General features: G+C 34.0%; 2 protein-coding genes across 6 annotated transcripts; one reads left to right on the top strand and one right to left on the bottom strand.

Moving 5' to 3' along the window:
• Positions 1-2150: 2150 nt before the first annotated feature.
• Positions 2151-4380, bottom strand: pfdn4 (prefoldin subunit 4). Its single transcript, XM_039652670.2, has 4 exons — positions 4237-4380; positions 3468-3575; positions 2967-3107; positions 2151-2507 (listed from the first exon to the last, which is right to left on the bottom strand). The coding sequence occupies exons 1-4, from the start codon at positions 4333-4335 to the stop codon at positions 2376-2378; spliced, it is 480 nt and encodes a 159-aa protein (XP_039508604.2). The 5' UTR covers positions 4336-4380; the 3' UTR covers positions 2151-2375.
• bcas1 (brain enriched myelin associated protein 1) lies at positions 4251-24019 on the top strand. Of its 5 annotated transcripts, XM_089124550.1 has the most exons (16): positions 4251-4319; positions 8140-8235; positions 9148-9205; positions 9411-9486; positions 11142-11461; positions 13289-14020; positions 15200-15346; positions 16135-16194; positions 17267-17302; positions 17599-17790; positions 17941-18015; positions 18447-18485; positions 20274-20396; positions 20482-20565; positions 22211-22420; positions 23124-24019. In XM_089124550.1, the coding sequence occupies exons 3-16, from the start codon at positions 9167-9169 to the stop codon at positions 23187-23189; spliced, it is 2199 nt and encodes a 732-aa protein (XP_088980676.1). In that variant the 5' UTR covers positions 4251-4319; positions 8140-8235; positions 9148-9166; the 3' UTR covers positions 23190-24019. The 5 variants fall into 5 exon arrangements, with proteins under 5 accessions (XP_088980676.1, XP_088980677.1, XP_088980678.1 ...); XM_089124553.1 differs by lacking the exons at positions 4251-4319; positions 8140-8235; positions 13289-14020 and adding an exon at positions 8245-8388; XM_089124551.1 differs by lacking the exons at positions 4251-4319; positions 8140-8235; positions 17941-18015; positions 18447-18485; positions 20482-20565 and adding an exon at positions 8244-8388.
• Positions 24020-24256: the final 237 nt, after the last annotated feature.

The following is a 24256-nucleotide window of genomic DNA, read 5'->3' on the forward strand; positions in this document are numbered from 1 at the left end:
TATCACCAAATTGCTGAGGATATAGACAAAGCACTAGAACCCTTCACTGTAAAAAATATTTTCAGGATTTGTTATCGCAACATATTTTCTTTTGTCAAATCAACTTTATAATAATTTATTTAGTTGAGTTAACTTATTTTTTTGAGTTTCTATTGATTAAATTAATCTCCTTCATTGTATTAACTCACTTTTTCCAGTTCAATCAACTTAAAATTTTAAGGCATCCCACGTTACTTACTTTTTTAAGTTAAACCAACAATATTTTTTTTACAGTGTAGTAATCATAACATTTTTTCTTTTGTCAAATCAACTTAAATAATTTATTTAGTTCAGATAACATATAATTTTGAGTTTCTGATGGTTAAATTAATCTCCTTCATTGTATTAACTCACTTTTTCCAGTTCAATGAACTTAAAATTTTAAGGCAACCAGGTTACTTACTTTTTTTAAGTTAAACCATCAATATTTTTTTACAGTGTTGTTACATAACAGATATCATCTACTGTGTTGAATTATTATCATGTGTTGAAGGAACTTTGAGTCATTGATGCATTTTATTTGCTGAAATGACATTCACCTGCACTGAAGTTGAATATTCCAAACATAAAAAAGATATCTAGGACTGAACACTCCTGCTGAGTGCATGAGATATTTAAAAGTTCATTACGCAACCTATCCGATTTTCCTTTGAGATGGATTGCTGCATTTCTTACAGTATATCTGCCAAAAAACATGTCTTATTCCTGAGAGTGTGAATTTAAAAAACATTTAAAAAGCTCTAAACTCTTTCATATCTAAAAATGAGCAATATAATCAACTCCTACTGGATAGAAAGCAACACCACTGGGAAAGCGCATCAATTCAGGAATTGTCATTCTGCTAAATAATCCAAAAGTTGCAGCATGCAGCATTAAAAAAATAAAATAAAAATGTGATGTTTGTTTCTTGGCAATTGAGATCGCCTCTGACACAAACAGGAGCAATTGTGAAACATCTGTGTGTGGTTTTATAGTCCGGGGAGATACTGAGCGATGGCTATGAACTCCTCAGAGGAAAAGAGAGAGTCAGGAGACAGATTTGTGGTGGTTCTCCCATGGGCGGCACAGCATACCATGCGTTTGCCTTCTGTTTCATAGGCAATAACGCTGCACGGTGATCAAAATGTGTAAACCAGACTTGTTCCGCAGCTTGTTAGAATGAGCGATTCAATCAGAAATCTTGATTTGGTGGTGGTGACCTTTCAGTGCAACCTTGAACATCCGGGAGAAGTGTCTAAAGGGAATGCGTCTGGAATGAAATTACTTGAGAAACAGAGACTCCTAGTGGCAAGATTGTGGATATGCACTGCAAACCTTTTATCATCATGTCTTACAGCAGATCTGAATTTGAAATGATTAATTCTTAAGTCCCAGTGATTCTCTAAAAGTCACGTTTGCCATTTAATGTCATTCAGATGTGGATCCCTGAAGCAGTTGAGTGACCTTAAAGGGTTAGTTCACCCTTAAGTTTTCCCAAACATGAGTTTATTTCTTCTGTTGAACACATAAGAAGATATTTTGAAGAATATGGGTAACCAAACAGTTGATGGACCCCATTGACTTCCATAAAGAAAAATACCATTGAAGTCAATGGGGACCATCAGCTGTTTGGTTTAAAATACCTTCTCATGTGTTCAACAGAAGAAATAATCTTGTACAGGTTTGGGACTATGAATTAGTCTTACGATCTCTTTATGAACTTTTTGCAGTGTCAAAGTGGTAGTTGCGTAGCTGTCAATGGAGGGACAGAAAGCTCTCAGATTTCATCAAAAAACATCTTCTGACGGGTTTGGAATGACACGAGGGTGAGTAATTAATGAACTAAGTCTTTAAATATAAAAAATAAATAAATTAAACAGTAAATAAATGACCTTGGGTTTACTAATCTACTACATCATTTAGCTGACACTTATCCAAAGCAACTCACAGTACACTTATTACACTATCATAACCTGAGGATAGATGTCTGTCTGTGTTCACCGAGTGTATTTATGAGCTGAAACGTGAAGGATTAGAACCTGCGACCTTCCCATTACCAGCTCAAAACTTTAACCACTATGCTAGGTCTATTCAATCATGCCAATAAGAAGCAGAAACTGAAAGAAACAATGTAAATGTTTTGCTTTTTTTTATTATTATTATTATTTTTCCATCAGTGCCTCTTATCCAGCCTCAAAACAACCTGCATGCAATAGCTCAGATAATACACTAAACATAACAACATGTGAAATGCAACAAACATCAGTAGAGTAAACAGGGTGAAAACTGAAACGTAGAAATGTCATATCCTGTTGGAGACTGAGAGTCTGTGAGATCAAGTCCACATGCTTGAGGTTTCAGCTCTCTTCTGCCTCTAGATTGATGTTGTTTCCAAACTTGGCATATAATTGAATCTTCAAATCTCCAAGGACCCCCTGTATGGATGACACACGACCCTCCAGAGCTTTGATCTCATCCTGCAGAGCTTCCTGTGGATACCACAATATCAGTACGGAAATGTTGAAGATTCAAATTGAACACTCGGCAAGCGAGAAACGCAAGTAAAAATTGGTAAAAATTTTAATCATCGGTTCTCTACAACATTAGGATTATCTACCAATTTTAGGTTGTTTTGTACTCGATTTGCTGCAAGTATGCAAGGGAAAACAGCTAGATGATATAAAAAAAAAATGAAAATAAAGCAGACTAAATCAGTAGACCTAAGTATTTACATTTTCCTTCAAGAACCTGAGGTTAAGTCTTGATTCGAAGACACAATGATTGTAGTTCATGGAATCGACTCATGAGATTTGAACCTGTAACCTTTCCATTCCAGATCTTTTTTACAGACCAAGTTTTACAGAGTCTACGGACCAGAATGTGTATGGCTGACTCGCTCTGTGGGACACACACGGCTTGAGGGTTTGGTATGGTATGGGTCATGTCACCTTTGCTGCCTCCAGCATTTCCTGCGTCTCTTCTTGAGAGTGACTGATGAACACGTCTCCGATCTGATACGGGATCAGCATAGCATCGTCCTCACACATCATGAGGTCTTCACTGGCATCCTCTAAATTCTGTAAGGATTTCTACAAAAAAAAGGAAAAAAGATTAGCATATACATGGAAAAAATGCAGTCTAAAATTTATAAGAACTAATGCCATCAAATTGATTAATTGCATCTTAACTTAAAAGTTTGTTTTTACATAATGTTTGTGTATATTATTGTATTTGTATACATTTTATACATGTGTGTGTGTGTGTGTGTGTGTCTGTGTGTGTGTGTATATATATATATATATATATATATATATATATATACATACATTCACTCACACATATACATGTGTCCTGTGTGTATATGTATATATATACACACACACACACTTGTATGTTAAATGCGATTAATCAATTTAACAGCGCTAATAAAAATCAAACAGTCTATTTACCTTTTTGGCCTCGATTTCATCTTTCAATTCAGACATCCGATTTGTATTTCTGGCAAACTTGTTTATCTTTTGCTGGTCTTCAAATGTTACATTGACATCTTCAGCTGCCTGTTATGATTCAACACATATTTGTAATCAAAACTGTGTATTATTAATCACATTTATTCCACTGTAAACAAAACCGTTTGCTCTTTATATTAAAAAAAATATTATAAAAAGCTAAAATAATAATAATGCCGTGAAATAATTTTCTTCCTATGCTTTGTGTAAACACATGACGTGACATTAAATGACATTTTTACAACATTATAATGACATTACATTTGATGGAAAATATATGTTGTAAAAATAAGTCGGCAATTAAATCCACGTCACACAAAACAGTAAGCTTGGTGTGTGTACGATTCTATGCATTTCTATCTAGAAATATCTATATTTTCAAATAAAGATAATAAAGCTGTAACTTTAGCATACAGTGTCATAAGTAGATATTTACTTTATGACCTAAATAATGGCATATGAGAAAGAAAATGTGCTGCTATAACAGCAGAACGATGAACGTGAACTTAAATAATAAGAATCAAAGCCAGACAATCATGAATACTGTGACGTTAGCCATTTAGCAGATGGGAATAGATACTTTCCAGCGTCCCACGATTAACCGTTTCGTGAACCGTTTTAGATATGTCTGCATCACTAAAACGTCGTAAATCTGAACAGAAAGCAGTTAATGTGAACCATAGACAGTAAAAGATATGTGAACACATACCACTCCTTTCTTCATGGTGGCTGCCATCTTTGAACCGGAAGCGGACTGCGTGCACGCGCGTGGACTGCGGCGGAATGGAGCACGTGGGTATTCATACATTTGCTTGCTCTGCACAGTTTATGGTGCTCGGTGGTGCTTCTGTTGCCGTTTCAAATAAATATGGTAGCTACTTTTGACAGAGGGAGCATGAAATATAATGTTTGACTGTAATAACTTACATAATACGATGTTTCTTTGTGGTTTGGATTTTCAGAACTCGACTTACACAGTAGTAGGACAGTAGTAGTAGTAGTAGTTGTGTCCACCTTTTTTGGCCTTGTAGATTTTGCCATATCCAAGAACCAAAAAAAAAAAAAAAAAAATCAAAAGCCAATGCTTATCACAATTTGAAAAAGTTTAATATCAAATAGTTGTGTACTGCGTGAAATCTTTCCTCAGTGTTTCAGAACTGAGAGTACATCACAGCTTTTATTTCCAGCCCGACCAACAGTTTCGCCCCTAAAATGTTTTATAAAATGTTGTTGTTGGCCTAGGCTAGTTTCTAAAAATCCTCAGAGCCAAAAGTGGCATATAGCTGAAACATTTATACTTTATACCATTCTCATAAGAATCCATCCTTATAACTGACTTTAACCTTGTTGTGCTAATTGTTCTGCCAGAAAAACAGAAATTCAAAGGATATTGGAATATCTTCTGTTGTGTTTTTAAGAAATGATGACAGAATTTGTATTATTTTTGGGTGAACTATCTATCAGCTTAAGGATGTGGTTGAGTGTCCGATGTGTTAGTGGTAACCAAGTAAAACAGTCAAGCTGTTGAATATATAGTTAACATAATGACAGAAACTGACTGAGCAAACTCACAGTGGTTGCTAGTGCTTCTTGAAGCTCCTTTTTGTAAACAGTGTTACACCCAAAGACAAATATTGAGATAATGGACAATCACCCCCTTTTCCCAACCTTACTATATTCGTTTATGATTCTTTTTAAAGCTACAAGAGCATCAATGACTACCAAAGAATAATTAGATGAAAACTATGATGCATCCATTGCATTTTCTGCGACCTTTTTCCCTGTTTGCCTTTCGCAAGAATTCATTTCATGATGGCAGCTCAAGTTCACAGTGACCACAGAGGAATTTGCCTTTCGCCCCCGGTGTGTACATTTACAATGTGACTCTGTATCCATGAACGGCGCTTACATGACAAAATCTCACCCTCTGCGGATCTACTCCTTTTGTTCGTTGTCATGCTTTCTGTTGAATAGGAAAAGCACAGTGCACTGTACATGTTAGTGTTTTGTTTGACATTTATTTCATGAGATGTTAAAGGGTTTACAGTGCACTTTGGCAAATTCCTCAGCTCTAACAACCACATGTGAATCAAATAGTTGCATTTACAGTCAGGGGAATGGAGAAGGAATAAGACAGCCTGACTGGGCCCCTATGTGGGAGACAGTCAGCATGTACTGTATGCATTTATGCTTGTGCAATGAAAAGAATTGATATTATGTCGAGAAAAATATCTTCAAATGTCAACTCAATTGGTCATATATGATAAAACACTCAAGAAAAAGGCCACGCCAGGAATAAGTCTAGGGGATCACAATGAAATGCATTTGCCGTGTAATTATATCACTGAATTAATGCAGTAAACTTGATATTTGCTGCTGTTTTCAAAAATAATATTTTCTTCATGTCAATCTGTATTCTTCCATTTTCTAAACAGTCGAGAGAATCATTGTCAAAATCTGTTATTGCATTATTACAAATTATGTCTGTTAATCAATTCAAAGTTTCGTCAAAAGTTTGGAATAATTAAGATTTTTTTTATTGTTTTTGAAAGAAGTCTCTTATTCTCACCAGCGCTGAATTTGTTTGATCAAAAAAAGGGTCATATTGTGAAATAAGCTATTATTACATTTTAAATTATCTGTTTAATATATATATATATATATATATATATATATATATAAATGTGCTCAATTATTTTTAATGGATTTTATTATTATCAATGTTGAAAACAGTTTCTGCTGCTTAATATTTTGGTGGAAACCAACAAAAATTTTTCCATGGTTCTTTGATGAATAAAAGTTCAAAACAACAGCATTTATTTGAAATCTTTTGAAATCTTATGTTTACCGTTACTCAAATAAATGATAAATTTAATGCATCCTTGTTGAATAAAATTAATTTAGATTTTTTTTTAAAGCTCTTGCCTAGTCCAAATTTTTAAATGGTAGTTTCCACAAATTATATAGCAGTTTCTTGAGCCTCAAATCATCATATCAGAATGATTTCTGAAGGGTCATGTGACATTGAAGACTGGAGTAATGATGCTGGAAATTCAGCTTTGCATCACAGGAATAAATTACAGTTTAAAATATATTAAAGTCATAAACAGTTCCTTTGGATTGAAATAATATTTCACAATATTGCTGTTTTTACTGTATTTTTCATCAAATAAATGCAGTCTTGGTGAACAGAATACTTCCAGTTATTCCACACGTTTGACCACCGTATACTGATTAATTAATTTAATTAATTTGCAATTCATCCCACATGTCAATATTTGCTGAATTCTTGCCTTAGAAATCAAAATATATAGTTTCCGTGTCATTTAACATAAGCCTGCCATTTGCCAACAGTCCACAGCAATCCATTGTACAAATGTTTAGGATTTAGACTGTACTTCACTTTAGGATTTATTTTACAGTCTGGAGCAAATCCAAGGTTCATCATTACATCAAAAAATAATCTCTGACTCTGTATGTTGGAGGACGAGCTTAAATTGATCAGTTTAATAGGCTGTAAAGATAAGATAATCCAATCAATAAACCCCTTTGATTGGTATTAGATCTAATATGAACTTAAAAACACAGGAAGAATTGATTTATTTTTTAAATGTGAAAATAAAGAAATATTTAAGATGGTCAAATGTTCTTGCTTCCATCAGAGCATAAGATGTTCTTTGAAACATCAAGCTGGAGAACATGATCATCATCAGTTCTGCTGTCATTATAGCAAAAGACATGATGATGACATTTATTTCTTCTGTTGAATATTAAAGAATATATTTTGAACAATGTCGGTAACCAAAGAGCTGATGGACCCCATTGACTTCCATAGTATTTCTGTTTTCACTATGGAAGTCAATGGGGTCCATCAACTCTTTGGTTTACCATCATTCTTCCAAATATCTGGTTGAACTATCCCTTTAGTATTATTTAAAGTCAACTTACTCTACCTTACCTAAGTTTCTTATGCTCAACAAGGCTGCATTTATTTAATCAAAAATACACTTTTTTTAAATCTTACAATTTAAAAAAGTTGTTTTCTTTTTGAATATATTTTCAAACGTAATTGATTCCGTTGATCAAAGCTGAATTTTTATCATAATTACTCCAGTTTTCAGTGCATGATCCTTCAGAAATCATTCTAATATGATGATTTGCTGCTCAAGAAACATTTCTTATCACTGTTGAAAACAGTTGTGCCGCTTCATATTCAGCATCACATTATTAACATTCTTTAAAAAAAATCCTGAAAATCAAAATATTTTAATTGAAGCCTCTCTCATTATTCACGTCGTAACTCTCTCAATTAAGTGTTTGTCATGTTTCTTTAATGTATTCTGCCAGTGAGGAATCATTGAATAAATAAAGGCTTATGTTGGTAAGCTTGGCATCATGTACTCTGTACTCAAGCCCTGGATGAGAGTCACACTGTGCAAATAAACTTTTGCATTATATCCTACACACATCCTGTTTGGGGCCAACCACACCTACAAAACAGACTGTTCTCAGTTCAGCTTGACACTTTCTCTGGGTAACAACTTTGAATGAGTGGATTATATTGTCTGATTGTCTTATCATTGACGTGTGAAAATCCTGTCACTTTTTTTAGATGGAAAAGCGCATCGGTGAGAAACAAAAGGACAAGATGCTGAGTTCATCAGGGCTAATAGGTTCACAGGCCATGTCTCATCCACAGTGTATTAAGGTAATGAGTTTTGAGCCCCGCCCTCTTTTAGGACAGGTATATGTATACACACAGGCTTGACAGATAGCACATCGCTGGTGATTACTTTAATCGAGGTTTGGAAACTGTACACAGACTCTAATTGTCAGTTTGGGCCACAGGACAGTACAAAAGGTAAATACCAATATTTAAGTTATTTAATAGTTAGAAGTATTATTTAATATTTAGTTATCATCCCTTTTTTGGGGATTGAACTTACAACCTTCACAAAAACAAGTCAGAAGCTACTCCACCCTGCAGAAATCTGTAGTTTTCCCATTGGACTGCAATGAAGCTAATAAAAAATAGCTTTGTTTTCAAGTACAAATATCTAAACATGTTTAAATCAAGATGCATTTACTTGAGAAACAAAGTTACTTAAAATATGAAAAAGTTCTTCCAATAGGGTAAGAAAAATAAACTTAATTTAAAAGGAAAATGATTATTTTTGGCGGACATTTTATTTGCTAAATGTTTTGACTTAGTTAAATGGTACTACATACTATAAACGGTGCATACTTACTATAGTACAGTAAATTATGCATAATTACAACTAAACCAAACCCTAACTCTACAGTAAGTTCATGTAGTTAAATAATATTACCCAGTGCTTATTTAAGTACCATTTAACGTCACCTTAAAATAAAGTGTTACCCTTTTTCAGAATAAGAAACCTTATGTCATTTCGCTTCTTAAGAAATTGCAGTTTGATCTAGGAATGCTTAGATATTTGTACTGAAAACAAGACAAAAACTCATTTCTCTGCAGTGTGGGATTTTTAGTCTTCATCTGATTGAATTCAGCCCACGTAACAGACTTGGAACAATTATATTGTGGGTATTTTCCTCATATTAATATGCAATAACTGTTTTCAATGTCAATGCTGATATTCAGTTGCTGACTTGAAGTGAAGATGGGGAATGAACAATCAACTCAGAAAAGACCGCCAAAGGTAAATTACATTTTTGTGTGTAGTTGACATATAACATCGGTTTATTATTTATTACCTTATGGTATATTTTCAACATCAATACTTTTATGTTAAATGTATATACAAGAAAAAATTATATTTAGGTGCTTTTCCAGCATTTGAAATACTCTTGTAAGTACCTTGAGGGACAACTACATATTATGAACCTAAACAATGTCATTACCAGACAAATGCTGAGAAAAAAGTGAAGAATGGAGATCTGAATGGACATGCAGTCCCGAATCCAGATGGAACTGAACTTGGTATCTATACTATATACTGCACATTTATTTTGTTTATGTGGCTAAATGTTTCATTTATTAACATTAGTTAACTGCATTAGTTAACATGAACTATCAATGAACAATGCGGCATTTATTAATCATACTCATATGTCAATCTCAACATTTACTTGTACGTTTGTTGGATCTGTACTTTGAACTAACATGAACATTTGTATAAACTTACGTAAACCCGTTTAATAAATACTGTAAAAAAAATGTTGCTCATTGTTACAGTTCATGGTAACTAATACATTAGCTAATATTAACAAATTAGACCCTGTAAAGTTTTACCAATTAGGGCTGTCAAACGATTAATCACGATTAATCTCATCCAAAATAAAAGTTTGTGTTTAGATAATATATGTGGCTAAACGTATCGGTAACACTTTGCAATGTTTCATTTATTAACATTAGTTAACTGCATTAGTTAACATGAACTAACAATGAACAATACTTTTACTGCATTTATTAATCATACTCATAGTTAATGTTAATCTCAACATTTACTAATACGTTTTTTTAAATCAAAAGTTGGATCCGTTAACATTAGTTAATGCACTTTGAACATTTGTATAAACTAGGGCTGTCAAGCGATTAATCACGATTAATTGTGATTAATCGCATCCAAAATAAAAGTTTGTGTTTACATAATATATGTGGGTGCACTGTGTATAATTATTAAATATATATAAATGCACACACATGCTTGTATATATTTAAGAAATATTTTCATGTATATACTGTATATAGATTTATATATCATTTATATTATATATAAATATAAATACTTTATATATAAAGAATATTTTTTCTTAAATATAGATGCATGCGTGTGTGTGTGTGTGTGTATATATATATATATATATATATATATATATATATATATATACACACACACAAAATAATTATACACACAAATTTTTATTTTGGATGCGATTAATCGTGATTAATCGTTTGACAGCCCTAATATAAACTAACGTAAACACGGTTAATAAATGCTGTAAAAATATATTGCTCATTGTTACAGTTAATGGTAACTAATGCATTAACTAAATCCCATAAAGTGTTACCAATGTATCTCCTTGCATATTCTCTCAAAGTAAAGATCTGCAAGAGTTAGACTTGAAGGCATTTACATTGTTTGGATTAACTCAGCAAGTCAACCCACATTCGAAAACATGTCTCAAAGCTCTGTATAAACTTTGGGTGTTGTAGTCAGATGCATGGTGGATAAAGCAATGTTTAATTTGCGTTTTGTGTGCATTGCTAGTTTGTAGTTGCTAACACTTTCACAAAGCCTTTATAGAAGGGAAGTGCACTCACAAGTGCATTGTGAGTGATATATATCTCAATGTGAGTGATATATATCTCATAGAATCCGGTAGATGCATGCATGCATGAGAGAATGAAAGTTGCACAATGCTTGTAGAAATATGTGCACAGTCTTGTTGAATATGCTTGTGTAACTTTGGCGGGACTAGATAGAGTTACCTTTAAATGTCAGACCATTAAACTAGATATGAATAAGGCCTAAGCTATAAGAACTGGGTGTGTATTATGATTTATTATTAGTCAAACTTTTAACTAAAGGCAGCATATATGTTATCTATCCTTGTGCGTTTTCTTTTGTCTAGTGGCTAGCAAAACCGCAGCAGTGGAGCAAAAGAGTGAACCCCCACCAGTGACCATCAAAAATGAACCAAAGCCACCAAAAAAAGAGGAGGTAGACGGCTGTAAACTCAACGGACCCGCACATGTGGCAACAACCTCCGAGCAAAAAACCACAGTCGTAAAAAATGCAGAACCACCCAAAACAGTCCCGAAGCCCAGTGAAGATGAGGTGACCACCCTCTTTGGTAAAATGTTCAAAAAGAAGAGTGAACCTGTGAAACCTGCATTAGAAAGCAACGATTCAGTTGACGCCCTCGTGGATCTGAAAATTGACTTGCAGCCTGTAAGTAGAAGTTGCAACGTTGTTCATTTATTATTTTACTAATTCAGTATAATTTCTCCTTTACATTTTCACAGCCTCTTGATTTCTCTGGTAACCCCGTCCACAGTGAAATGGTTGTATTTTAAACGTAAGATATTAATAGTTCTTTATGATTCGTCACATTGCACAGTAGTTTTGCTATTAGTTTGGACAGAAAAATGATTTGGGTCACATTTTAGTTTAGGGTCCAATTCTCACTATTAACTAATTATAACTACGATAATATTTTGGAAGGTAGTTGTTAAAGGAGTAGTTCACTTTTGAAAAAAAACTTTTGCTGATAATTTACTCACCCCCATGTCATCCAAGATGTCCATGTCTCGAAAAGAAATTAAGGTTTTTGATGGAAACATTCCAGAATTTTTCTCCATATAATGGACTTCAATGGGAACCAGACGGTTCAAGGTCCAAAAGACAGTTTCAGTGAAAACTACAAACTGTTCAAAGGGCTTTAAACAATTCCAGACGACGAATAAGGGTCTTATCAAGCGAAACAATCGCTCATTTAATAAATAAATAACAAAGTTTACGTTTTATAAGCTCAAATGCTCGCCTTACTCTGTTCTGTGTGACTCTCCTGTTCGAACTCGTTCATCAAAATGAACAAATCTTTTTTCGAGTCATTTGGCTCATTCAACGAACGAATTGACTAAAAGCCATTTAAAGCCCTTTGAACAGTTTGCAGTTTGCACTGAAAGTGTCTTTTGGACCTTGAACCATTTGGTTACCAGTAAAGTCCATTATATGGAGAAAATCCTGGAATGTTTTCATCAAAAACCTTAATTTCTTTTCGAGACATGGACATATTGGATGACATGGGGGTGAGTAAACTATCAGCAAAAGTTTTTTGAAAAGTGAACTACTCCTTTAAGTTTAGGTATTGGGTAGGATTAAGGGATGTAGTGTATAGTCATGCAGAATAAGGCATTCATATGCTTTATAAGTACTAATAAATAGCCTAGTAATATCCTAATAATTTGCATGCTAATAACTGAAAAATATTGCTGGTTTAACTTAAAACAATTAAGTTACCTGGTTGCCTTAAGTTTTTGAGTTCATTGAAATAAAAAAAAAATGAGTTTAATCAACAGAGACTCAAAATATTGATATTATCTAAACCACATTAATTTTCTAAGTTGTGAAAATAAATCATGAAAATAAGTTTTTACAGTTGGTCCCTAAACAAATGTGTTCTCATTATTTGACATCGGAAAGGATGTAGGATGTAAAAATAAGCTTGAAAAAAGCAGATTCACAATAAAACAAAGAATGATTTAGTACTCTAGTACTCTAAAAATGCTAGTTCAAGTTCATTTATTTATATAGCACATTTAAACAGCCGCTTAGACAGACCAAAGTGCTTTACAGAACACAGAAATAAGAGCAAAAATAAGCATATCACACATAAAAGGCAGCAAAGCTACAAGTAGCCTTGTCAGAGACCCAATTATAACATAAAAAAATACTTAAAAGGAGATCAGTATGCTAAAGAGAAAAGGTAGGTTTTCACCAAGGACTTAAAAATAGACAGGTAAAATAGACTCTAAAAATGCAGTGTTGTTTCAACCGATGTTTGGGTCAAATATGGACAAACCCAACTGTTGACCCATACATTGGTTGAAACAACACTGCATTTTTCCAGTATATTAAGTGCATAAGGTCATGGTTATTTTTGGATGGATATCTGAATAGTTTTGCCGAGCATTAACCAGGGAACAACTAATCCTCGTAAAATCGCAAAAACCTCGTGCATTCTGATTCACATTTACCAATTTCTCATTCCAAAAGGATAAAGTCTTCATTAATTCAGACCAAAAGGAGATTCTTGAGGAAGTTGCGGAGAAGCTCAAATTGCAATTGGTCGACGCTATTCCCGCGCAACCCAAAAGCCCAAGCTCATTGACGAAGAACATCTCGATGGAGTCATCAAGCGCGAACGCTGAAGACGTGACATGCCCGGAGGTCCTACCAGATCTGCCCACCGAACAAGAACCAGTATCTGTTGCTGAAGAGCCAGTTACAAGAAAAGCCAGTGAGATACATGTAGGACTTCATAAATCTGAATTACCATTAACGGCTGATGCTGAGGTTCCAGAAGATGAAGAACCTAAGGCTGCGGATGCTGAACAGGCCTTGCTAGAAGACAAGGAACTTCTTCAAATGGTTGAAAGCATCATATCAGATGAAAGGGAACAATTAGCATGTGAGGACGTCCCAATGTGTGAAGCTACCAAACATCTGACGGATGAACCTATTTCTAAAAAACTGATGAAAACAGATGAGGAGAGTTGGGAGATTATTGAGGAACCAGGTCGACCCCTGAACCATAGTGGACGTTCAGAAGATTTTCAATGTAATTCAGCCGAATCTACTCAAATTCTTTCCCAACTCAAGTCCATTTGCACAAAGGCTTTAGAAGATTCTTCCTATAAGCCATTCAGTGTAGATGTAAGTGCTGATAAAGGCCTTATTCACATCACAATTGAGGTTTGCCCGGATGAGTTCACATGTCTGGATAAGGTCAGTTACGACAAACAATGTTCTTTCAACGAGAAAGGCGCCGCATGGACAAACTCGCCGCATGTATGAACCTACTAGCTCCTTTCCTCAAGATGCTTGTCGTCGATTAACACAAAATTAACTACCCGAATGTGTCGTCGAAACTTATTACATTAAAAAACACTTTTTTGTCAGCATGTTTGATTCTTCTGTTGTCTCTATATAAACTACCGATCATAATTTATAACTAATTATGTTTTTTTTTTCTTAAAGAAGCCTCGTATGCTCACCAAGGCTGCATTTATTTGATTTAAAAAGTAAAATTGTAATATATTTGCGAGCGATCGTTTCGCTTGATAAGACCCTTATTCATCGTCTGGAATCGTTTAAAGCTCTTTCAACAGTTTGCAGTTTGTACTGAAAGTGTCTTTTGGACCTTGAACCGTTTGGTTCCCATTTAGGTCCATTATATGGAGAAAAATCCTGGAATGTTTTCACCAAAAACCTTAATTTCTTTTCGACTGAATAAAGAAAGACATGGATATCTTGGATGACATGGGGGTTGGTAAATTATCAGCAAGTTTTATGCATATTAGAATGATTTGATGTGAAAATTCACAGGAAAAAGTGTCATTTTAAAATCGTTAACATATTAAATATTACTATAGTTTTGATCAAATACATGCAGCCATGGTGAGCAGAAGGAAAACATCCAAAAAAATCATAATAATTTTTAAAAAAATGATCGGTAGTGTACCCGTTTTAAACATTGTACGTCTTTGTTTTGTCTTTTTCTTTTGTGGTTTCCATTTGCATGAAATTCAAATAACATCCAGTAACTAATGAAGACCCTCTGTAACTGTACACCAGTCATCATGTGCAGTTAAATCTGATATGTTCAACATTTAGCTCTCTAAAAGTGATTTTCTGTAAAATATAACAAGCCGAACGCATACTCTAATTTAAACATGATGCATTTTACTGTAATATAAAGCACGCAGACTTTAAGCCCAGCACATTTCTGAATATCAATGAGTGAGGGGGGGGAAACAGGCGTTAATAATAGGATGATTGTTGCTGCTGACTCGAGTAGGCAGAGGCATGGATGGAATTGTGCCCCTATTTCAATGCATCTATTGCACATCAGCTGTAAGGGTTGTAACACATGTCCAAGGGCTAATTCTCTGGATTTGTCTATAGGATCCAGTGGACATAAAGACCAGCACACAGCCGGAGCCGGAGGGTGAAACTCTCGAACCCTGTCCTGTGGAAGTCACGGAAGAAAACCATCCATCAGAGGACATTAAAGCAACAGAAAAGACAGTTATGAACTTTTTCAAAACATTTGTAAGTACAAATTTGAATTTTGCTAATGCTTTCGATATAAAGTTTCAAAGTCTACATTTACATAAATGCATTCAAAAGGGGTTTCAGTGCATTCAAGAGATTTATTTTTATTTGTTTTGGAGTGAATTGAATTTTTTTCGAGTGCATTGTTCTTTCAAAGCTTTCAAAGAAATATTAACTGACAAATATGAGTGTTTATATAATATATAACTTATATAGAAGAGCAGAAAGGTGTGTATTTCTGTATTACTGACTGCTATCCGATAATCTGCTGTACTAGACTACAATGATGCATTTTTACTCCATCATTGTGGTATGTGTTACACTGCATCTTTAATCTGTTAAACCACCCTTGGCACTCTTCTAAATCAAGCCTTTGGACATGTCAGACAGTGTCAGCCTTTTGTTTGCTGTATAATGTGAGCTCACAAGGGAGGCCTGTGCGTTTGGAGTTGTGATAAAGCACGGGTAGGCCTACGCCATCTCCAGAGGACAAAGGCTGACTCAATATGAGAAGCATGTTCAGAACGGCCTCTGCCAGGGAGCTCTTTGTGTGCCCGTGGCGAAGCGAGCCCGTCCACACAGCGTCTGAGTTTGACAGACAGCCATTATCCTTGCAAACGATACATTTTTGATATCTCAATCTTCATCTCCATGCAGACGAGTAGGCCTGTCCTTCCCACATGGAGTACCTGAAGGAGCAATATATGCTTAAGCATGCCACTCTGACACTTTTTCACAGTCACTCTAATGTTTCCTTGTCTCCATTCTCTTTTCTGCATGCGAAGGTCACTCCGACCAAAACGAGCAAAGAAGCCAAAGCCACTCCTGATGCTTCAAAAGAACAGGTAATAAAACCCTGACTGTCACAACACTACTCATTTATATTCATGAGATTATTTTGTATTTAGTGACATCAAATCGATTAATCGCATCTAACATAAAAGTTTGTGTTTTTAATTCATGTACATATCCATCCATCCATCCATCCATCCATGTATATACATATCTATCTATCTATCTATCTATCTATCTATCTATCTATCTATCTATCTATATATATATATATATATATGTATATATGTATCTATCTATCTATATACAGTATGTATCCATATAATATATAAATATATGTGTGTACACACACACACACACACATATTATATAAACACAAACATTTATATTAGATGAAATTAATCATGATTAATCCATTTGAAGGTCTATATTATATTATATATTATTTTTAATTATTTAATATTTTTAATTATTAAAATTTAGGGCTGTCAACCGATTGATCGCGATTAATTGCATCCAAAATAAAAGTTTGTTTAATAAAATAAAATTATTTTGTGTATATATATATAAATACTCACATATGCATGTATATTTAAGAAAAAAATATTATTTATATATAATATAAATTATATATAAATCTATATACAGTATATACATGAAAATATGTCTTAAATATATACAAGCATGTGTGTGTATTTATATATATAAAATAATTATACACAGTGCACCCACATATATTATGTAAACACAAACTTTTATTTTGGATGCGATTAATCGTTTGACAGCCCTATTAAAATTTTTTATGTATTCACTTATTTATGTAGTTGTTGTTCCAATCTGGCAATCTACAGTGTCAGTATACTTTCGGTTTTTATTTCTGAATAATATTGTTTTCAGTTTTAAACTGATACCCTAAATTGTGTTTATAAATGTATTTGTTAATAAATAACAAAATATTTATACATAAATGAATTCCTCATTTTAGATTTATTTATTTATACATAAATACATTTATAAATATAAAAACAAGCAAGCTTAGATTACTTTGCAAAAAAACTGATGTATGAATATTGTCCTAAATGCAGGCGATGCTTGATATTTACTGTCCTAATATTTATTCCTCAGTCACAGAAAGAGACTCCACCAGCACCGCCAACAAATGTGAGCCATATAATATTATCAGCATTATAACATTTATGAATCATTTTTATCATTTTGTGCTGTTAGTATAATCTTATTTTAATAAGCTATACAATCACACGACACGAAATCTACTTTAAAAAAATATTTGGTTTTAATAATTAAGAAAGATAGATAGATAGATAGATAGATAGATAGATAGATAGATAGATAGATAGATAGATAGATAGATAGATGGATAGATGGATAGATGGATGGATGGATGATGTAAACCATCTGCTGTTTTGTAATAAAACCAGTTGCACACTTTTTTTAAGGCACAGGAAACACCCAAGGCTCCTCCTCCTCCTCCCCCAGCTCCACCTAAGATGGAGAGTAAAGCAGAGCCGGTGGTGAAAAAAGAGGAAACGTCTGCAACAAAAGCAGCGGCGGCAGCTTCAGCAAAAGCAGAGGGATCTGCCAAGACCAAAACTAAAGACAGTTCATTCAGCAAACTCTTCCGTCCAAAGGTAAGCCCAAACTGGCAGGAGTACACGTAGGGGACAATAAACCACATAAATAAAGTTGTCCTCTTTTGCTTCTGGGGTGAGACTTAGACTCTTATAATACTTTAAATATAGCTTATGTGGCACACCATAACTGAGTAATGTGAATTTGAGGTGTTGCTAGGCAAGGTGGTGTCAAAAGTTCAGGCGGCGACCTCCAGTGGAGCCAGTGCTAAGACATCAAGAGTGGTAAATGAGAACAAGAATAGGCTATTCTGATATTAACAGAACTGACATGCAAATTAATCCAAGGAGCCCGTTGTGTGAGAGAGCTATAATATGTAATATTCAAAGAAATGTTTTCACACATAGGCCATTCAATTAGCAGGAAACTCATTGAATGAGTCAGTGAACGTCCATTATGTTGACATCATGTTGACAGCAGCCATTACCTCATGTCACAACAGTCGGCCAACTAAACCATGCGCTTTGGGTTCCACTGCTCTCCATGCCTCCACTTCATACTTACATCAGATTTATTCAGCGACTTGAGGCTCATGTAAAGGCTTTCTGTAACCTGTGACTCAGTATTTGTCTTTGCTAGAATAAACAGGCAGTGTTAAGTGCCTTGGGAATTGAGGATTACTGCAAAATTAATGCTAATATTTGCTTGCCTACAGCCTGTTGTGGTTGAAGAGAAAAAGCCGGTTGAGGTACAGGTAAATACAGCACGGTGGTGGGACTGTCTTCCTAAATAAAATCAGTCGTCTACTATTTATTTACGTGCTTGCATCATGTACATGCTTGGAGCTTTCTGTAAACGGGCTATAAAACGGTGTCGCGTCACGACTGTCGTGTTCTCCTGAGAGAGAATACATGAATTATTCAACCTAGAATTATTGTGTTAACCTGTTTCCAACTTTCAAAATGAAAAATTGGGACGGAAACTAGTCAAATAATCTACATTTTTACACAATTTTCAGTTAAATTGTAATCTTACACTCTAAAAAAAAATGCTGGGTTGTTTCAACCCAAATTTGGGTCAAAAAATGGACAAACACAAATTTTGGGTTAAAAATGCAATTCCAAAATTTACAGTTGAAGTTGGGTTAAAATTTGAAATTACATTTTTAACCCAACATTTGGGTTTGTCCATATTTGACCCAAATCTTCGTTTAGAGTGTATTCATCAAGATGATAAAGAATTATAAATGATATACATTTGTGTGTGTGTTTGTGTATGAGTGCGTGTGTGTGTGTGTGTGTGTGTTTTCTTTAGTTTATGGGAAATGTAAGTTTTTCTACACCAACATTTGGTCTGAAATCTTGGAATTTTATTTAGGTTTATATATATATAAACCTAAATAAAATTCCAAGATTTCAGATCTTATTGAAATATAAGTTTATCAACATCAATATTATATTATATATAAGATATATTACATATTTGAGAGTGTATATATATACATATAAAATTCCAAGATTTCAGACCTAATGTTGATAAACGTTCCCAAAAACTAAAGAAAATACACACACACAGACACACACACACACACACACACACACACACATGTCCTAACTTTTGTTAACATGGTTGCAGACCTCATTTAAAATAAATGTGATTAAATTTTTAAAATATTTGAGAATGAAATAATATATATTTGTATAATTATATATATAATTTTGGAATTTTATTTAGATTTATATATATATATATATATATATATATATATTTTTTTTTTTAAATAATTATTATATATAAATATATGAAGAGTTCAGATGCAAAAGCCTCTAAGTGCCATTTTAAATGTTCTTCTAAAATGATAATTTTTATCAAGCTTGTATATTTAAGTTCAGTAATTTCACTTAAATGGCAATGATAATTACCTATTAATTGTCATTTAAGTGAAATTACTGAACTTAAATATACAAGCTTGATAAAAATGGCCATTTTAGAAGAAAATTTCAAATGGCATTTAGAGGCTTTTGCATCTGAACTCTTCATATATATATATATATATATATATATATATATATAATTCCAAGATTATATATATAATTATTTAAATATATATTATTTAATTCTCAAATATTTTAAATGAACTCTGCAACCATGTTAACAAAAGTTAGGACATGTCATACATTTATATATGACATTTTAAAGGGGTGGTTCAGGATTTTGTACATCGGGCCTCATGCAACTGGAACGACTGGATGATAATTTTTGAAAACTGTCTCCACTGAAAGATAACACTAAGTCTAACTTGGAAATGAGGCCCGATGTACAAAATCCTGAACCACCCCTTTAACATTTCTTGACTGTTTTATACCCTCATTTTGGAAAGTGCCACAAGAAAACGAGGCTCTGACGTATAAATGCAGCAGTCTGTAGTAAAGCTAGATGTCTGTTTTAACCTCTCCACTGATGATTCACACAATCAATTGAGCACCTTCTTGAATCTTCACACTGTTCTTTCGTTTGCTGTTCTCTTCCTCTGAAACACCAGGTAGACGCTTCGAAGAGCAGCACCCTTGAGGCTTCTGCCAAACCCGAAGAACCTCCGGCACCAAAACCAGAAGAGAAGAAACAAGAGAAAAAATCCACTTTTGGAAACATGTTCAAACCCAAGGTAATCTCCAGATGAATTCAAGTCCAGGTGATTGTGTTTCTGCATTGGAGCACTGCATGCAATAACAGGTCTGTGTGAATTTGAGGTACTGCTAGGCCAAGTGAACTCTAGGATCCAGGCAGCCGCGTCCAGCGCTGCCGCCAGCATCTCCCTCATGTCTGCTAGATCGGTAATGGCACGATGCGGTGGCCATTCTTGCATTAACCAAACTGATTGATTTTGTTGCATTGCTCAACCTTACGCCTGACATGTGTGTTTGTGTTGTCCGTGTCTGTTCCCTGGCACTACAAGTTTAAATGATCTTTACAGGGGGGAAAACGCATATCTAAAGGCCGTTCACACCAAGTAACGATACTAGTGTCCACTCTGCAGTTTATTAAAGTCTGTTCGAGGATGGATTCTGATTGGCTGAAATCTGGAAGTGATTCAAACTATATCAGTTCTCTCTGTCTTTATACTTGTGGTGTGAAGTCTGCTATTCTTTTATATTTAGAACGATTTTTATATTTGTCGTTATTGTTATAATTATCGTCTTTGGTGTGAACAGGCCTTTTTTTGCACAGTTATTAATCAAATATTTAAGCAATATAATATGTATATGTAATCGTATACACACGTAATCCTGTATAGACTGTTTTCTGAGTAATTCATTTCTACTAAAATTCTTTACTCTCATATGATCTTTCTTTGTGATAGTGTATTTGAAGTATAGATATGGATTGCATTGGTTTATTATTTGATCATCAAATAATCCTTTTTTGTATTTCACTTATTTTCACTTATTTGCATTAGCCTTAGACTTTCTTAATAATGTTCTATTTTTTTAGTATTATTTTAGTATTTTTTTAATAATTACATGATTAAACATTTTGTTTTATAATATGATATAATATATATATATATATATATATATACACTCTAAAAAATGCTGGGTTGTTTTAACCCAATTTTGGACAAACCCAGCCATTGGGTTACATTTTTAAATGACATTTTTAACCCAATGTTTGAGTTTGTCCATATTTGACCCAAAATTATTATTTTTTTGAGTGTATAGTATAAGTTTATTAATAAATGTTAGGGGTTGTACAGCCTCTCGTTCTCATCAAAACTGTATTCATTTGATCAAAAATACACCAAAAGCAATGTATTATTACAATATTATTTTAATTTTATTAATTTAATAATTTTTTATTTTAATTTGATTAATTTAATTTAATAATATTTTAATTTATTATTAAAATATTATTACAATTTAAAAATAACTTTTTAAAATTATAATTCGAAATTCTAAACATTTCTTGGTAACACTTTACAATAAGGTTTCATTTGTTAACATAAACTAACGCTGAAAAATACTTCCCAAGCATTTACTAATATTAGTTCATGTTAATTTCAACAGTTACTAATACATTGTTAAAATCAAAAGTTGTATCTGTTAATATTATTTAATGGACCTGAGCTAGCATAAACTAACATTGAACAATTGCATTTGTATTAACTCACATTTAATAAAGATAAATAAATACTCTAACAAATGTTATTTAATATTAGTTAATGCATTAACTAACGGGACCTTATTGTAAAGTGTTCCCAATTTCTCATTATTATCAATCATATAATTGTGGAAAACAATTGTGGATGAATTTAAAGTTCAAAAGAACAGCATTTACTTGAAATAGAAATCATTTGTAACATTATAAAAGTCTTTACTGTCACTTTTGATCAATAAACAAAAATATTAATTTCTTTATATATATATATATATATATATATCATTAATCTCATTAACCACCATTGATTTATATCAACTCAAGGCACCAGAGGCCAAGAAGGAGACTCCAGCTCCACCTCCTGTGGCAGAAGCTGCTCCAGTCGTGAAGGCCAAAGAGGAGCCCAAACCTGCCGTCCCAGCACCACAAACGGCCCCGGACAACAAATCCATCGGGAGCACGGATAACTCCTCGCCCAACATGCCTCGAAAGCTGGAGAAGAGGAACTCCCTCCAGCTGTTCTTCAAAAACCTGGTTAAGTAAAAACACAGAGCTCACCAAGGGCAGGGGAGTGGACCGAGGACACGAGGTCTATCTAGTTTAACTGTTCACTTGCATGTAGTTTGTCAGTGAAATGCTGAGAAGTGTTTTGTAATTCTGTGCGACGTCTAACCATCCTGATACTTTTGGTATTGTTTGCTGGCTGTTAATCTTAAAACATAAACAAGAATCAACTTTGACAGTGTATGACCACTAGATGGCCTCAGTCACCAACATTTACGTCAATCAATTCCACATAAATATGAACTCTCATTTGTATTGCGCTTTAATACATGCTAATTAAAAATGTAATAAATATTTGAAAACATTTGCATATGATATTTTATAACTGCATGAAATCTAATAATATTGCATGAAATCTCATGTTATTCTAATCTTAGTTGCAATATTTGTTTTTTAGCCTCTTCATTCATTTAAATGAATTTGTGTTCATTATTATTATCCACGGTTATTGGTGGTTTCATCCCTGCATAATCACAGCATACACCGATAATAAAGCGTGTAATTTCACCATTGACGTGTCGGAGCAAGATCCGCTGTTGGTACTTTAGCTAAATAAAACAGTAGTTGTCAGACAGGTTGCGAGGGGTTTTGCTTCAGGCGCCATTAAAAACCAAAGACTTCCTTGCTAAGTTATGATCACTAATGTTGCGTTGTGCGTTGGTGTGTCTCACAGGGCCAAAAACGCCAGTCTGATGCCGGAATGCAAACGGACCCCGTGGCGCCCGAGAAGTCCAAATAAAGCCCCGTCTTTGTTTTGATCTTTGTCAAAACCATTTTCCACCATGTGTGCATATTTAATAGGCCCCAGTTTCGTATATTTGGTTATGAGGTTCTCTCTAAATCTGAAATTGTCCCATGAAACACGGCTGAATCCCCATCTATTTAGTGAGAGCGGAAGTAAGTGATATTCCCTGTTAAGCAAGTGCTACATGTGTTTTTGACTGGAGGGAGGAACTTGGATTGTTTTCCCACAGAAAGACGTTGTTAGAGTTGCGTGATGATGTGGCATAAGATGGAAAAGTGAAAGTGAAAATGTAGTTCTACATTTAATATGATTTAATTTCTGTGCATGTTAAAATGTAACGGTACGTATAAAAAATGTGACTAACACTACTCATCTTACGTTGCATTGCGCACTAAAACTTCAAAGCAAACATGCGAGTTTGCACATTAAAAGTATTTATTTATGTAATCGTACACTATCTGATTGTAAAAACAACGACCCGTCGTCTGCTTGACTCAATCAGCGTTCTCTCTGAAACCTACAATGAATTAAAATCGCTTTAGGCCCTGTCCCAAAAGGCACACTTCATATGCACTACGGTCTAGTGGACTTACTACAGTAGGGTCTGTGTGCGTCCCACACTACTACAAAGTTACGCCTCGTGCTGAGAAACAAGCGGAAACGATCTTTTCAAGTACATTTCTTTCATGTTTATGTATGAGATGTTTGTAAGGCCAACTTATATTGCTTTCAAATATTATTTAAAGGGATAGTACACCCAAAAAATTACAATTCTGTCATAATTCCCTCACCCTCAAGTTGTTCAAAACCTGTATGAATTTCTTTCTACTGTTGAACACAAAAGAAGATATTTTGAAGAATGTGAGAAACCAAACAGTAGATGGACCCCATTGACTTCAATAGTTTTTTCTCATACTATTGAAGTCAATGGGGTCCATCTACTGTTTGGTTACTGACATTCTTCTAAATATCTTCTTTTGTGTTCAACAGTAGAAAGAAATTCATACAGTTTGGAACAACTTGAGGGTGAGGGAATTATGACAGAATTTTTGGGTGAACTA

The sequence above is a fragment of the Pimephales promelas genome, chromosome 20 (assembly GCF_988280905.1).
Source record: "Pimephales promelas chromosome 20, fPimPro1.hap1.1, whole genome shotgun sequence".
In the NCBI taxonomy this organism is placed as follows: domain Eukaryota; kingdom Metazoa; phylum Chordata; class Actinopteri; order Cypriniformes; family Leuciscidae; genus Pimephales; species Pimephales promelas.

What these genes read in the sequence shown, in the direction of transcription:
- pfdn4 (XM_039652670.2), bottom strand. Translation starts at nt 4,335, where the DNA reads ATGTATGAATACCCACGTGCTCCATTCCGCCGCAGTCCACGCGCGTGC. An exon ending in ATGAAATCGAGGCCAAAAAG is followed by an intron (nt 3,108 to 3,467) that starts GTAAATAGACTG and finishes TTTTTTTTGTAG; the next exon opens with AAATCCTTACAGAATTTAGA. An exon ending in AAATGCTGGAGGCAGCAAAG is followed by an intron (nt 2,508 to 2,966) that starts GTGACATGACCC and finishes TGGTATCCACAG; the next exon opens with GAAGCTCTGCAGGATGAGAT.
- bcas1 (XM_089124550.1), top strand. Translation starts at nt 9,167, where the DNA reads ATGGGGAATGAACAATCAACTCAGAAAAGACCGCCAAAG. An exon ending in TCCAGATGGAACTGAACTTG is followed by an intron (nt 9,487 to 11,141) that starts GTATCTATACTA and finishes TCTTTTGTCTAG; the next exon opens with TGGCTAGCAAAACCGCAGCA. An exon ending in TGAACTTTTTCAAAACATTT is followed by an intron (nt 15,347 to 16,134) that starts GTAAGTACAAAT and finishes CTGCATGCGAAG; the next exon opens with GTCACTCCGACCAAAACGAG.